This window comes from Sebastes fasciatus, chromosome 24 (genome assembly GCF_043250625.1).
Source record: "Sebastes fasciatus isolate fSebFas1 chromosome 24, fSebFas1.pri, whole genome shotgun sequence".
NCBI lineage: Eukaryota > Metazoa > Chordata > Actinopteri > Perciformes > Sebastidae > Sebastes > Sebastes fasciatus.
In genome coordinates, this window is record NC_133818.1 from 15,544,510 (window position 1) to 15,560,753 (window position 16,244).

The 16,244-nt window shown below is 42.7% G+C and overlaps 1 protein-coding gene and 1 pseudogene across 1 annotated transcript in view; both read right to left on the minus strand.

The window, feature by feature from the left end:
- The window catches only part of LOC141762577 (uncharacterized), an 88,328-nt gene extending 72,325 nt beyond the window's left edge, over positions 1-16,003 (minus strand). Inside the window, exon 1 of the mRNA XM_074626483.1 lies at positions 15,689-16,003. Within this exon, the coding sequence (XP_074482584.1) occupies positions 15,689-15,819 (131 nt within the window). The 5' untranslated portion in view covers positions 15,820-16,003. The remainder of the gene's footprint in view (positions 1-15,688) is intronic.
- On the minus strand, positions 3,684-13,549 carry LOC141762894 (protein NLRC3-like; annotated as a pseudogene).
- Positions 16,004-16,244: the final 241 nt, after the last annotated feature.

Genomic DNA, 16,244 nt, shown 5'->3' on the forward strand with positions numbered 1-16,244 from the left:
TGTTGTACAATGAGGACATTCTCATTTTAAGATCAGATGTGAATGTACAATAGTTTGATGAATGGGCGAAGTTGTTTCAATACTCACATTCTTTGGGTCTGGCAGCTCTGTAGACCTTCATGTCTGTACTGTAGAGATCAACACAGACCCAAAAGTTATAGAACAAGTTTAAAATAATTGTCCGTTCTTTGAGTTAGCATCAATCTATCAGAATTAAATGCCTTTCATCATATCTGCACCATGAAGACTACAACTGACTGCTGACAATCATGTTCTGTGCCTACATTAAAGGAAATAACTAGTCATTAGTCTCGATCCAACACACATCCAAAGAAAACACAACGAACTACACTTTTCACTCGACTGTAAATTCACACGTCTGTAAAAACATTGCTGACTGACTGTAAAATGTTGCTTTGCAGTATCAGGTTGCCTTTTATTGTTTGTGGAAGAAGGAAAGAATGCAGAGAAGAAAAGAAACATAGGATGTGGGGGGGGGGCAGTAGCTCAGTCTGACGGCTCTGGAACCGGAGGGTCACCGGTTCCTGTCGGGGGGCCCCGGACCCCCAAACTGCTCCCCGGGCGCTGTATAGTAGCTGCCCACTGCCCCTAATACTAGGATGGGTAGATGCAGAAGGTAACATCACTGGGTGCTGTGCTGTGTTCAATGTACTGTGTGACAATAACAATTACACATTTACACATGAAAAAGAGGAGAAACTGCACTCAGTGGGAGAAATCCCTGATTTCTTGTGCCAGGTGAAGCTTCCTCTGCAGAGTGACAGTTCTCACCCAACAGAGCAGGAACCCAAGGCTCGGTTCCCAGTAGAGATACCTTGAATCCCAGTAGAAGGACCTCTGGTAATTTGGCTGTGAGGGTTCTCATCCTTGTTGCTGCACTAGCAACTCTTAAGCTTTGTTTATACTGACGTGAGACGCCGTGGCGAGGGCCTGCGGAGATGGCGAGCACGCTACGAGCATACACAGAGGCGTTTATGCTCAGAGCGTTGTTAGCTGCAGTATGCTCCGAAACGCCAGGAGGCGTACAAACAAGATATCAAGTGGATCAGCAAGAAGTCAACGAGTGGTACCGGAGAGGAGAGTAGGTTGCCTGGCAACAATAGTAAACACCGATGTACGTACCGCCAAACATTACATCTGTGTACTGTAATTATTACTGTGACCTCCTGACCTCCAAGTCTAAACTACTTCCTGTCTCTCGGTGCTTCCCCTCGGGTCGCTGCTCTTTACATCAGACCTTTTTATCTTTAACAAAACGATCTCTCAGATTCTTTCACAGCCTGCAGCAGAAAACCTCTTTTTACCCAGAGTGAGGAATATTTCATTACAAGTATTTAATGTCATGTGACTGTCCCTGTGGTCATGTGACTGTCCCTGTGGTCATGTGACTGTCCCTGTGACTCTCCCCGTGGTCATGTGACTGTTTCTGTGACTGTCCCCGTGGTCATGTGACTGTTTCTGTGACTGTCCCCGTGGTCATGTGACTGTCCCTGTGACTGTCCCTGTGGTCATGTGACTGTCCCTGTGACTGTCCCTGTGGTCATGTGATTGTCCCCATGGTCATGTGACTGTCCCTGTGGTCATGTGACTCTCCCTGTGGTCATGTGATTGTCCCCATGGTCATGTGACTCTCCCTGTGGTCATGTGACTGTCCCTGTGGTCATGTGATTGTCCCCATGGTCATGCGACTGTCCCTGTGGTCATCCCTGTGGTCATGTGACTGTCCCTGTGGTCATGTGACTGTCCCTGTGACTCTCCCCGTGGTCATGTGACTGTTTCTGTGACTGTCCCCGTGGTCATGTGACTGTCCCTGTGACTGTCCCTGTGGTCATGTGACTGTCCCTGTGACTGTCCCTGTGACTCTCCCCGTGGTCATGTGACTGTTTCTGTGACTGTCCCTGTGGTCATGTGACTGTTTCTGTGACTGTCCCTGTGGTCATGTGACTGTCCCCGTGGTCATGTGACTGTTTCTGTGATTGTCCCCGTGGTCATGTGACTGTCCCTGTGACTGTCCCTGTGGTCATGTGACTGTCCCTGTGGTCCTGTGACTGTCCCTGTGGTCATGTGACTGTCCCTGTGACTCTCCCCGTGGTCATGTGATTGTCTCCGTGGTCATGTGACTGTCCCTGTGGTCATGTGATTGTCCCCGTGGTCATGTGACTGTCCCTGTGACTGTCCCTGTGGTCATGTGATTGTCCCCGTGGTCATGTGACTGTCCCTGTGACTGTCCCTGTGACTGTCCCTGTGGTCATGTGACTGTCCCTGTGGTCATGTGACTGTCCCCGTGGTCATGTGACTGTCCCCGTGGTCATGTGACTGTCCCTGTGTCCATTACAATACTTTAGTCTTATTCTTTCAGCTCCAACCCCGGCGGTGTGAAACAGACTTAGGAGAAAGTAAATAATAAATCTATAAACATAATTCACAGCGGTAAGCAGGCTTACTTTCACTTCTTCTAATCACCCACAGCATACATAAAAGTATTGGTAACAAAGTAACCAAGGCAACGCATTCAGTCTGAGGGACTGTAGGAGCACGACTCTGACGTGTCTCACAGCAACATACGGCTCAAGAAGCTGATTCAGATGAGTGACTATATGAATATCATATATGAATATATGATAAGAGATCATGTACTGATTTTGTGTTATTGTGGTTATATAAATGTCATTTATGTCCGTTTCACACCGCTGGGTTTGCAGCTGAGAGAAGAAGGCTACATTATTGTCATACAGGTCATAACAATACATGTGATCACATTAACTCAGCAGAGTACACAAAGTAGTTCTAGTCAGATCTCTGGTGCTCTAGACGGGGCAGTGATATTACAAGTCTGTTCATTTACACATTCACACAGTCGGTGACCTTTCTGCATGTGTCAGTTTAAACTGTGTTGCTTTTAGCCTGGATTATGTGTTCAAATTCTTTGTCTCTGTGTAATATTATCTTACAATCCACACAGTGGAAATAAACTGCTGAGAGTCCTGAGAGCATCATTACTGCAGAAACAGAGAGCTTTTCAATGCTCACTTTAATGATGGATTTACTGCTGCTAGGTTGGTTTCAGTCACATTTCAATGTTTCATCTACTTTTAAATATTACATGACAAATATGTAAATATTAGGGCTGTCAATCCATTCAAATATTTAGTCGTGATTAATCACATGATTGTCCATAGTTAATCATGATTAATCTCAAATTAATCACACATTTTACAACCTAAAAATCACAAGTTGCGTTAAAGTAATTAGTGGTGTTAAAATGAACTAGCGTTAACTCGTTATTATTGCGTTAACTTTGACAGCCCGACTAAATATGGAGTCTTTTTTGGACAAGGAGATCAAACAGAGCGTTTCAGACAGAGGGTGTAAAGAGGTGCTGCAGCACAGCCGCTAGAAGAAAAGTAAAGTGTTTTTTGAACATTAAAGCATGTAAACATGTTCTAGTAGAAACCTAAAATACAAGTATGCACCTGAACATCAGCCTGATAGGTCCTCTTTAAAAGGTCCTACATGTTCATACACAGACTGAACAGTAAAACCTCAGCTGTGATTACTGGACTTCAGCAGAGGTTCTGGTCTTTATAAAGACCACATGGTTACTGAATGTAACCATGGTTCTATGATGATTCTATCTCTCAATGAGAGAACACACTTTCTGATCAGATTTGATGGTACGACAGTTTGATGGATGAGGACCACTGTCTCTATACATGATGTGATGCTGTCAGCTGTAATCCAGCTTTATTTCCTGGAGACATGAACACAACAACATCTTCTTCACATCAACTCTAACACATGATCACAACAAGCTTCTGGCTGATCTGATTGGCTGACTGTTCTCTCTCTCTCTGTGTGTCACTGTTCTCCTCTCACAGCTTAACGGAGGAAACACATCACAACAATACTGCTGAAACCAGCATGGACCGACTCCGACGGTCTACTGACCTCAGAGTCTCCAGTCTGCAGTGTGGACTCTTCACAAGATCAGACAGCTGCTTCACGTCTGATTCCTTCAGGTCGTTCTTACTCAGATCCAGCTCTCTCAGATGGGAGGGGTTGGACTTCAGAGCTGAGGCCAGAGAAGCACAGCTGATCTCTGACAACCAGCAGTGACTCAATCTGAATAAAGAATAAATGATGAAGATAAAAATCACTTTATAATCCAGTCAGATGTGTTCAGGTTTTAAATGTGTAGCTCAACATCACTATGTCCTAATCAATGATCTTTCCCCTAAAATGAGTAGAGTGACTTTGTCATTGTGTTATTGTGGATCATCATAATGTCAGCCTTCTACAGACATCATCCAAATGTCACCACAACATTCATACACCTGTTCATGTCAACACACATCAATAACATGCTGCTGATCTCGGTGTTCATCTATGTGTGTGTGCTGAAGGATCAATATCGATGATCAGACATTATTTGTGGAACATGTTGAAACAATCAGAAACCAGAGAAATATTTCTACTTCATGAAGTAAACTTGATCAATTCAGAACAAATATTCAGGGTTCCTACACATTTTACATTTTACATTCCAGACTTTTCCAGACTTCTCTGTAGATTTTTCAGACCATATTTGACTTTGTGACTCGGGGTTCAGAGGACGCTGTTACAAGACTACAGCCCCCCCCCCCCCCCCCCTCACCACCACCCCCCAACGTTGTTTGAGATGTCAAACCATTTTCCTCAAAGTTTGCATCCAGCTCTCTTTTCCCCATTTGGAATTGTTAACCAACCAGGCTTTGTGTTTGGGATCATCAAGCCAGCCCTCAGAACACTTTACTCATCGTGGTCGTTCAGTCTACAGTCCTACAGAGAAAGCTGGACGACGTTCTGCTGTCAAACATCCTGCTCTAGGTGAATCACAATGATGCCGTCCCTCTATTAGCACCAGGGACAGACTGGGACACAAACCCATCCCAGGACTTTGAGACGGAGAGGTGTCTTATGTGAGCGGCCGGAGGGCGCGAGACGAAACATTGTGGGTTAGTAATTTTACCACTAATAGAGTTTTAGTGGTATAAAGAGAATGTGATGATGATGATGAAGACCTTCAAGACTCTTCATCGTGGATGACACCTCCTCAGTTTGTATCAGCACGTCACCACTGAATCAAAACAAGACCGTCCAGCTGGAACACTGGTCACAGTTCATCACGTTCATGATGTAAATGACTGAGCCAATCAGATTTCAGCCAGAACGAGGATCAGTCCAAATTAGGAGGGGCCGCTCGTACCCCCCCCCCCTCAATATGTAAAGTATTAGATTGTCCCAGTCTGACAGGCAGCGTTCTGCTCTGTGCCGTCTGCCTGCAGTTACCGGTTACTTTTTATTATTATGTTATTATTGTTATGTTGCTCATGATGAATAGTTGGCCCATATTTGGCTGCCAAAGTGCCGCCCTAGGCGGTTGCCTAGTTGGCCTCTATGGAGGCTCCGGCCCTGGCTGTGACGTACAGGCGTAGAGGCAGCTCTGTAGGAGTGTGCGTTCAGTCAGAGCCTACTTCCTGTGCTGCTTTCAACGACATCAAGCTCTCTCTGGCCCGCGCTCTCTCACACAGTAGTAAACATTGTGGCTGCACCGGCTGCTCTAAACACCATGAAAAACACTCTGCTTGTATGATCTATTTATTTTTAGAAATTCTGAATTTGATATCTTAGAAAGCAGAATAGGGGCAACAGTCTGGAAACAGACATGTTTTTCCATTCTCTCTTTTCTTTTTTCCATACTCATCCAGACCTGGAAATGACTAAAATCAAATTTCATACTTCTCCATACTGCGTAGGAACCCTGAATATTAGTTGAGAGGATCTTCTGTATCCAGATGTGAACATTTACCAACAATGATAAACATTCATTTACTTTAACAACTAACAGTGGACATTTTCTACACTTTCTTTAAGAAACACAAGTCTTTTGTGACTGTAGACTAGATTTAGTTCAAGAAACATGAAAATATGAAGAAAAGGACATTAATAACTTTATGGATGTAAGTTATGTTTGTACATAAATCAGGTTCAATTGTTAATTTAACATATAAGATCTCTAATAGTAACAGAGAGTCAGTGAACTGACCTCAGAGTCTCCAGTCTACAGTGTGGACTCTCCAGAAAACCACACAGGACCTTCACTCCTGATTCCTGCAGCTTGTTGTAGCTCAGATCCAGCTCTCTCAGATGGGAGGGGTTGGACTTCAGAGCTGAGGCCAGAGAAGCACAGCTGATCTCTGACAAACTGCACCACCTCAATCTGAATAAAGAATAAATGATGGAAATAAAAATCACTTTATAATCCAGTTAGATGTGTTCAGGTTTTAAATATGTAGCTCAACATCACTATGTCCTAATCAATGATCTTTTCCCTAAAATGAGTAGAGTGACTTTGTCATTGTGTTATTGTGGATCATCATAATGTCAGCCTTCTACAGACATCATCCAAATGTCACCACAACATTCATACACCTGTTCATGTCAACACACATCAATAACATGCTGCTGATCTCTGTCAAGTCTGGAATTAGAGGATCAATATCAAATCAGACTTGTTGGACTTCATTACTTCATTTATTACATGGCCTTCTTCTCACTGTATCTGCTAGCCTAGCAGGTTTATGTCATTTACAGGAAAGGTCCACATTTGTTCAAGTGTGTCTGTAAACAACAGCCACATGTCATATGTACATTAAAAGAGTTATTGGTGGCAGTAATCATTCCTCCTGTGAAGTGGTCCCTTCATAACACAACTACACTGTAAGAAATGACTTCACAAGTTCAAGTGAAACTAATATGAAGATTCAGCAGTCTGAGTCGACAAATCAAAGTTACACACTGTTTAGTACCAAATTCCCTCTTTGAGTTACTATTCCTCCTGCAGCTCAACAAGGAAACTGTCAAACACAACATACTGACTGGATACATACTAAGGCTGGGCAATATATCCATATTATATCCATATCGTGATATGAGACTAGATATCGTCTTTGATTTTGGATATCCTAATATCTAGGGTTGTCAAAGTTAATCGTTTTAACGCCACTATTTTCTTTAATGCATTAATGCAATCGATCTTCCGGAGGTTATAGCGGCTCAGTTTTAAAGCTAGAGTGAAGATACTGGTATCATAGGAAACTGGAAAACCTGATGAATCCATCGGTACCAACCATGTCAAACTAGCTCGTCGGGAAAGAGGTTAAATAACGCTCCAAACTTACTCTAAAGTTTGGCAAGGAAAAACTGTCATGGGCATCTTCAAAGGGGTCTCTTGACCTCTGACCTCCAGATATGTGAATGTAAATGGGTTCTATGGGTACCCACGAGTCTCCCCTTTACAGACATGCCCACTTTATGATAATCACATGCAGTTTGGGGAAAGTCATAGTCAAGTCAGCACACTGACACACTGACAGCTGTTGTTGCCTGTTGGGCTGCAGTTTACCATGTTATGATTGGAGCATATTGTTTTATGCTAAATGCAGTACCTGTGAGGGTTTCTGGACAATATCTGTCATTGTTTTGTGTCTTAATTGATTTACAATAATAAATATATACATACATTTACATAAATCATATTTGTCCACTCCCATGTTGATAAGAATATTAAATACTTGACAGATCTCCCTTTAAGGTTCATTTAGAACAGATACAAAAATTGTTAATAATTTGCGATTAATCGTGATTAAATATTTGAATGGATTGACAGCCCTAGTAATATCGTGTTGTGTTGTAAGTGTCATCTCTTCCTGGTTTTAAAGGCTACATTACAGTAAAGTGATGTCATCCTCTGAACTTACCGGACTGTTCTAGCTGTTCTATTATTGGTCATTTACACAAAAAAATATTATGATATTTGATTTTCTCCAAGTCACCCAGCCCTAATACATCTAACTCAGACTGCTGAAGCCTCTGATTAGTTTAAGATCAACTTTACAGGTCATTTTACACAGAACAAGACTGTGGATTTAGTCCTCATCTCGTAACACTCAGGTTATTCGGGGGTTGCTTCACAGACAGAAGGAATGATGACAGACATCAATAACTCTTTGAATGTACATATGAACATGTGAGTATTGTATTCAGATAGACTTGAACAAAATATGAACCTGCAAAGATGTTTCTGATGCAGAATATTTATTTGGTTTTTGCTTCAAATAATTAGACAATGCTGACATGAAAACAGATCACAGTTAGATCTGCTGTCAAAAAGAACATGGGAATAACTTAGAACCATAGAGACCTCTGATTAGATGGTGTCATTCATAATCATCACTTGTGTGCCTTTAAGTTGGGGCAATACATGTTTGTTGAAGAGTGCTGCACCTTTAGACATGTTCAAATAGAGCGCTACAGGAATGAGTCCTAAAACCCAGAAATGAATTAGCATTTTAGCACTTCCTGTTCCCTCGTCTGGAAGTCAATGGGTTTTTAGTTAGATGCCTGAAATAAGGTCTGTGATAAAGGTCCAGTGTGTAGGATCTGGAGGTATCTAGCGGTGAGGTGAGGAGATTACAACCAACTGAAGCCTCTCCTGTGTGCCAAGCGTGTTGGAGAGCTACGATGGCCGACGTGAAAACGTGAAAGTCCCTCTCTAGAGCCATCTGGAGCAGAGCCAGTGTGTAGAGAGTGTGTGTACAAACTACATAAACTACAGTCAGTGAACTGACCTCAGAGTCTCCAGTCTACAGTTTGGACTCTTCAGTCCAGCGAAAAGCAGCTTCACTCCTGAATCCTCCAGGTAGTTGTTGTAACTCAGGTCCAGCTCTCTCAGATGGGAGGGGTTGGATTTCAGAGCTGAGGCCACAACTTCACAGTGAGTATCTGAGAGGTCACAGTAATAAAGTCTGTGATGACACAAAAATTACAAAATATGTTATTATGAAAGAGGACAGTTTATATTTACTTCATGCATTTGATGACTAAACAGTTTGATATAAACTTCTTTAATCAACATTTACTCCTCACATCAGTGGTTCAGCTAATCTTATCTCACTGGTTGACATGAAACAATAATTCTCATCACTCTCTCTCAAACCTGCAGACTTTTAATCTTTGTTTTTCTTTAATCTTGCAGATGAAGAGAGAGAACATGTAGTTACATTGAGGCTTCCCTAATGTCCAGTCTGTCAGTGTGATCTGATCCCAGGTCTGTCTCCACAAAGCTAGCATGAGGCCTTCTTGATTAGAAAAGCATTTTTAAAACTCAGTAAATAAGTAATAATAATACAGTTGATAAAGATGACCTCTCTTTGCTAGCTACATGCTGCTTTCAGGTTCACGTCCATAAATGGGAAAATTAAACAAATCGCTATAATATTAGACCTGTACATAATTAAACATTCATATAACTAGATATTTTGATGACTGCATGGCGTTTTGTCATTAACACTCTTTTCTGAGCATCAAAAGTATTCAGCTCACAAACACAATGAATGAACCAATGAGGTTACATTATTTACAACATAATGACATCAGAAAGATGATATCAGTGTATCAGCATTAAAAACAGAACATTGATCTTTGGTTTGTATAAGATCTCTTAAAAAGTCTGAATTCTACCATTCTGCTGTTATATATTCATCAGACTGCTGTTATTGGTGGAAGCTGTGTATTTCCTGTTACTACTCTTCTCTACAGCAACAAGAGAGAGAAACACCAGAGTTTCCTTCTGTGAGTAACAGAATAAAAGGAAAGACTTCAAAACAAGATGATGGAACACACCTTGAATTCATTAGCAATAAAATGCACCATTGCTCGATTCAACACACTCAGGGGTTTTACAACGACAAGCTTTGTCTCGTATGACCAGTAGTTTACGGTGGCTAATGCTAGAGTTGGGTCGGTTTTCGGTTTTGCCGGTCCGGTCCGGTCCGGTGTACGAGCTTAAACCGGTTTGATTTTATGCTAACGACACGTTCTGGCAAAATTAAAAAGTAGCCGACATCAACAACCTGTGCCGACAGAGTCACAGTGCTAAATCCAGCATGTATTGCATTACTAATAAGCAATATGACAACGTGATTAACGTAATATTATGATATAATGTTGGTGTATAAACAAGAAGAGGTTTGTTTACTAGGAAGTTCATGTGTTTTTTGGGGGTGATGAGACGAGACATGGCAGAGCTGGTCTCAAAGAAAACTAAAACTGCAGCAACATGGCAACAGTTTGGATTTGAAGCCAACGAAAGAGATGAGCCCAAAAACACACGAGGTAAGGTGTAATGTGGTGCAAGGCCTATTGAAAGCAAACCCCAGCACCAGGACTCTGATCCCAGGACCGCCCCGACTCCCCGCCGGATCAGGAAACGTTCTGTTGCTGCCGTTACACCGGTTAGACCCAGCGCTCCACCAGACAGCTGATCTTTTGTTTTTTTCATTTGTTTTACCAGGTTCACATGTCGTCTCCATCACCCAAAAACATAAATAAGAAAAAACTGTAAAATGTAACAATTATTAGAAATAAATAGAATAAGTGTTCATTAACTTGACAGCTAGAAACACAAACTACTGAAACATTTTGAACTCAACATTTGAAACAGCTCAAGAACATCTGTGACAAAATACAAATACATATTTATGTAATAAACACGTGGAACATTTATAAGAATATTATATTTTAAGAATATTTTATAGTGTGTATATTTGAAGAACTAAACTAGTAATCTAAACTGATCTGTAAAGTTAATCACATCTGGACTTACTCTGCTTTTCTGCAGTTCCTCACAGCTGGAATCAGTCTCTGTCGTCCCTCCACTGATGTGTTGTACTTGTTCAGGTCCAACTCATCCAGAACCTCCTCTGACATCTGCAGCATGTAGGCCAGAGCTGAGCAGTGGATCACAGAGAGTTCCTTCTCTGATCTGTTCTCTGACTTCAGGAACTCTTGGATGTCCTGATGTACCGAGTGGTCGTTCAACTCCGTCAGACAGTGGAAGATGTTGATGCTTCTGTCAGGAGAGGTATCATACATGTTCATCTCCTTCAGGTTGTTGATGGCTCTCTGGATGATTTCTGGACTGTTGTCTGTCTGACCCAGCAGACCTCCTAAGAGTCTCTGGTTGTACTCCAGAGAGAGGCCATGAAGGAAGCGAACAAACAGGTCCAGGTGGCCATTTTTACTTTCAAGGGATTGCTCCATGGCTCTCTTCAGGAAGTCATCCAGGGTTGAATGAACATATTCTTCTCCCAGGAAGTCCTTCAGTACCTCTGTGTTGCTGTTTGTGTAACAGTGGAACATGTAGACTGCAGCCAGAAACTCCTGAATGCTCAGGTGAACAAAGCAGTAGACTGTTTTCTGGAAGATCACACACTCTCTTTTGAAGATCTCTGTACAAACTCCTGAGTACACCGAGGCCTCTGTGACATCCAGACCACACCGCTCCAGGTCTTCTTGGTAGAACATGATGTTTCCTTTCTCCAGATGTTCAAACGCCAGCCTCCCCAGCTTCAGAAGAACTTCCCCATCAGCCTCCGTCAGCTCCTGTGGACTCGTCTCATGTCCCTCACCGTACTTCTGCTTCTTCCTCTTTGTCTGAACCAACAGGAAGTGTGAGTACATGTCAGTCAGGGTCTTGGGCAGCTCTCCTCTCTGGTCTGTAGTCAACATGTGGTCCAGAACTGTAGCAGTGATCCAGCAGAAGACTGGGATTAGACACATGATGTGGAGGCTCCTGGATGTCTTGATGTGTGAGATGATTCTGCTTGACAGCTCTTCATCACTGACTCTCCTCCTGAAGTACTTCTCCTTCTGGGCGTCAGTGAAGCCTCGTACTTCTGTTACCCTGTCAACACATGCAGGAGGGATCTGATTGGCCGCTGCAGGTCGGGAAGTTATCCAGACGAGAGCTGAGGGAAGCAGATTCCCCTGGATGAGGTTTGTCAACAGCACGTTGACTGATGACTTCTGGGTGACATCAGACACAACCTCGCTGTTCTTGAAATCCAGTGAAAGTCTGCTTTCATCCAGGCCGTCAAAGATGAACAGAACTTTACAGACAGCGAGCTTCTCTGCTGTGACCTTCTGTAATGTTGGATGGAAAACATGGAGCAGCATGAGAAGACTGTACTGCTCATCTCTGATCAAGTTCAGCTCCCTGAACGAAAGCAGAACCACCAGACTGACATCTTGGTTTTCCAAGCCCTCTGCCCAGTCCAGAGTGAACTTCTGCACTGAGAAGGTTTTTCCAACGCCAGCGACGCCGTTCGTCAGAACGACTCTGATGTGTCCCTGTTGGTCAGGTAAGGCTTTAAAGATGTCCTGGCACTTGATTGGAGCGTCATGGAGGGTGTTCTTCTTGGAAGCTGTCTCAAGCTGCCTCACCTCATGTTGAGTATTAACCTCTTCACTCTGTCCCTCTGTGATGTAGAGCTCAGTGTAGATCCTGTTGAGGAGGGTTACACTTCCTGTTTCATCAGTTCCTTCAGTCACACATTCACATCTCCTCCTCAGACTGATCTTATGTTCATCTACAACCTCCTGCAGACCTCTATCTGCTGAAAGAGAAGGACAAAAGTTAAAAATAAAGAAGATGTGATTATTATTTTCATTGCCAATATTGAAGTGATCAATATAAAGTAAATAAAAAAGCAGTAAAGGTTAAACAGTCTAGTTTTAGTGGAAGCATCAGAAATGCTCCTTTTTCTCTCAGTCGGTGTACATGTTTGATTGACAGCAGAGGAGGCGGAGCCTCAGCTGTCCGTCTGCAGCTCTTCATCTAAACAGCTCACTGTGGCTGTTCCTTCCTCACTGTAATATTTAAAACTCATCCACTCATCAAATAATGCAGGATATGTTCATATCTCTCCTCGTGTGGACATGTTTTTATTGAACAGCATCAATAACAAAAGCCGGGTTTCCACCCAAAAGTTCCTGGGACTTTTTAGTCCTACTACTTTTAAGGAACTAAAAGGTTCCTTCAGTCCACTGTTGTCTGTTTCCACTACGGTCTAAAGACCTGTGAAGATTCAGCAAATTAGTCCTCTGATGTATGAAAAAGCAACCAGACATGTGACGAGAGCTGTTGGTGGTCGCAGTAGTAAACACACTCTGCAGTCTGCCGTTCAGTGTGTCGTCCGTTTCATCTAAAAAACACGCTGGAAAATAATAAACATTAGGTTTAATCTCACTGTGACGACATTTACTGCACGTTGGATGTAATGAATGAAATGCAGAGGAGGAAAGTGAAACTAAGAGCGTCCGTCTCCACAGTAAATCATGTTGAGTATTTGAGGGTTATTTATTTATGTCTCTCTTGTTTTCTCTGTCTTTTTGGCTGGACCGCAGACGGCCAGCCCTACAACCCTAAAAGTCTGTCACTGAGTGATGAAGTTACACGATTGGTCGTCTGAGTGTCGGAGTTTCCTCATTGACCTCTGGATCGTACGCCAACGTTGGTGTATGTATATATGTCTATGGCTTGAACGGCCAGTTGAGTAGAGCAGGGCGTCCCCTAGTGTCCTCGCAGGACCTGGTGGGACTTTTATGACTTTTTATGTATTAAAAGAACAAGTAGTGTTTCAGACATGGAGACGTCAGCAGACAGATGTAGAGTCTTACTTTGTACAGTGCTGGTTTGACCGGCTGGCTGCAGTCCAGCTCTGGTTCTGGATCTTTGTCCACACTGGGGACAGGAGGAGTCTCCTGATGAAGCAGACTGGTCCAAGTACACAGCACAGCAGGACAGCTGCTCCTCCACAGAGACATCACTCCTCTTCCTGTGAAGACATGTCTTTATAACTAAAAGGCTTTGTTGATTGGCCGACACTGTCTCAAAGCTCAGATGGTCACAGGGAACAGTTAAAGTGTTGTTACTTTTCTGTTTGAATTCAGCATTCAGTCTGTGATGACAGTGTTCCTTTTATTTCAACTCTCCTGTTTTCATAAACACTAATGAGCTGAATTTTACTATCTGCTGTCTTATTAACCTCTTTACAATCCAACGGACGATATTCTGTCTTTCAGAGGTTGTAGCGGCTCCGTGGCCGTCCTACAGAGAGGTCGTCCTCCAGAGGGGTCGCCCTCCTGATCAGTTTCTCCCGTCTGTCCTGTCCCCGGGTCGTATGCCTGAGTTTTCCTGCCCCGTCCCTGTTCAGCGCCCGGCCGCTTGCCCCTTAATCCCTCCTCCGGACTCCCTCCACCCACCCTTATGGAGTTCATAGACTCTGTTTTAGGGACGTCTGGGATCCGTCCCTTGAGAAAGGGGGGGACTGTCATGGTCTTGGGTTTTGGTTGTAGTTGGTTTCCTGTTTTACTTTGTAGGTTCAACACTTTCTACAGCTACTTCACAGTGAAAGTCCTCCATTAAAGAGAGCTGATCATGTTCTTAACAGTCTCACAGTCACTTTGGGCTGCTTAGCTTGAGTTAGTTAGGTTTGAACTGAGGTTAGAAGTGGTCTAAATAGTGTGGTAGACCAGCAGTCTAAGACACACAGTATGTAACAGTGGTGTCTCTGGTTCAAATCCAGATGGTTTACATTTATTTTGATGTCATTCTGTTTTCTGTCACTTTCTACTGTCAACTATCAAATGAAGGCATGAATGTAATTCAAATATTCTAAAAAGAGAAGTGGTCCAAATGTACATTACTGCCCCTTTTAGTATGAGCAGATAACTTTAACATCACTACTGCCCAGGGATGTTTGTTCTTGACCTTAAGGAACAACATATGGTGGAGAAAATCTAAGGTCAAAGGTCCACTTACTAATGATCCAAAACGTTCAACTGCAAGCTCTGAATCTTTAGTAAGTGAGCTTAAATTCCCTTCACCATATTCTACATCAGTAGTTAGTTAAAGAACAAACTCAAACATTCAACACGCGTTAGTTTGGATCAGAAAGTCACACAATAACACAAACTAACTAACCGATAGAAGCAGCAGTAGAGCAGCAACTCCTGTGTTCTGAGAGGGAAATTACTGCTTTTGTGAATGAAGTCTGGTGGCTCTGAAGAGAGCGATATAACTACCTGGTCTCTATTGCTCTGGTCTATCATGACCTCTCTATTGCTCTGGTCTATCATGACCTCTCTATTGCTCTGGTCTATCATGACCTCTCTATTGCTCTGGTCTATCATGACCTCTCTATTGCTCTTGTCTATCATGACCTCTCTATTCTCGAGGTAAAGCTCCCGTCCACAGCTGCTTTACCTCTCCATCAGACAGCCCTTTCTGACGGGGAACTGAAGCTGTTGTATCGCTCTCTTCAAAGCCACCAGACTCCATTCACAAAAGCAGTAATTTGACTTCCCAGAACACGGGAGTATACGTACAACCCCACTTCAAAGAAGCTGTCATAACAGCTGATTTTAGGAGAAGTCAAACCAACACAGTATTTTGAGGACTAATGTGAGAAAATGAATTACACATTTGAAGCACATTCTTTCACATTTTGAATAGTTGTAAATCTTTACAGCGACTTTCAGGCAGAAATCTGAATATTTTCTTGAAGTGTAAATTGTGAAATGGAGGTTCTCAGGTGTTTTGTTACAGAAATACAATCAGTAGTTTGTGGCTCTAAAACCCAGACTAAGATCCATCTTAGTTTGAAACAGTATCTGCACTAATAGTTCTGCATCAGGAATATAAATCTGTTAGCAGAACATTTAGTCTTCATCCTCAATACATCATCATCCATCAGGTCAGCTTACAGTAGAAACAGTCTCTTACTTTGTGTCTGAGGGTCCAGGTTCATTACTGAAGACTGGAGGATCATGTTTAGACTGATCACTCTTCATAGACAGACAGCCAGAGACTAGAGACTCTGCTCTGTCCTCCTCTTCCTCCACACAGTCAATCATCTTCTGATCTGAAGTCAGTCTGAGAGGTTAAACATTAACGCTGACAGTGACTGTGAACATGAAACAAGTTTGTACAAGAGTCACAGACAAGACTGAGAGAACAGGAGGTAACACACAACCTCTCTCTATCACATTCTCTCTCTCTCACACACACACACACACAGTAAAATAATAAAATGTTGGATTAACACTCACCCTGCTTCAGTTTTCAGTTGTCACACCTCTGTGCCGTTTTCTCAAAATGGAGTCTGGAATAACAAACTAAATGCTTTCATGGTCACCTCCCTGTTCCTCAACACTATGACTCATCTTCTGATCTGAAGTCAGTCTGATCAGGTTAAACAGGATCACTGACAGTGAACAGGAAACAAGTTTGTACAAGAGTCACAGACAAGACTGAGAGAACAGGAGGTAACACACAACCT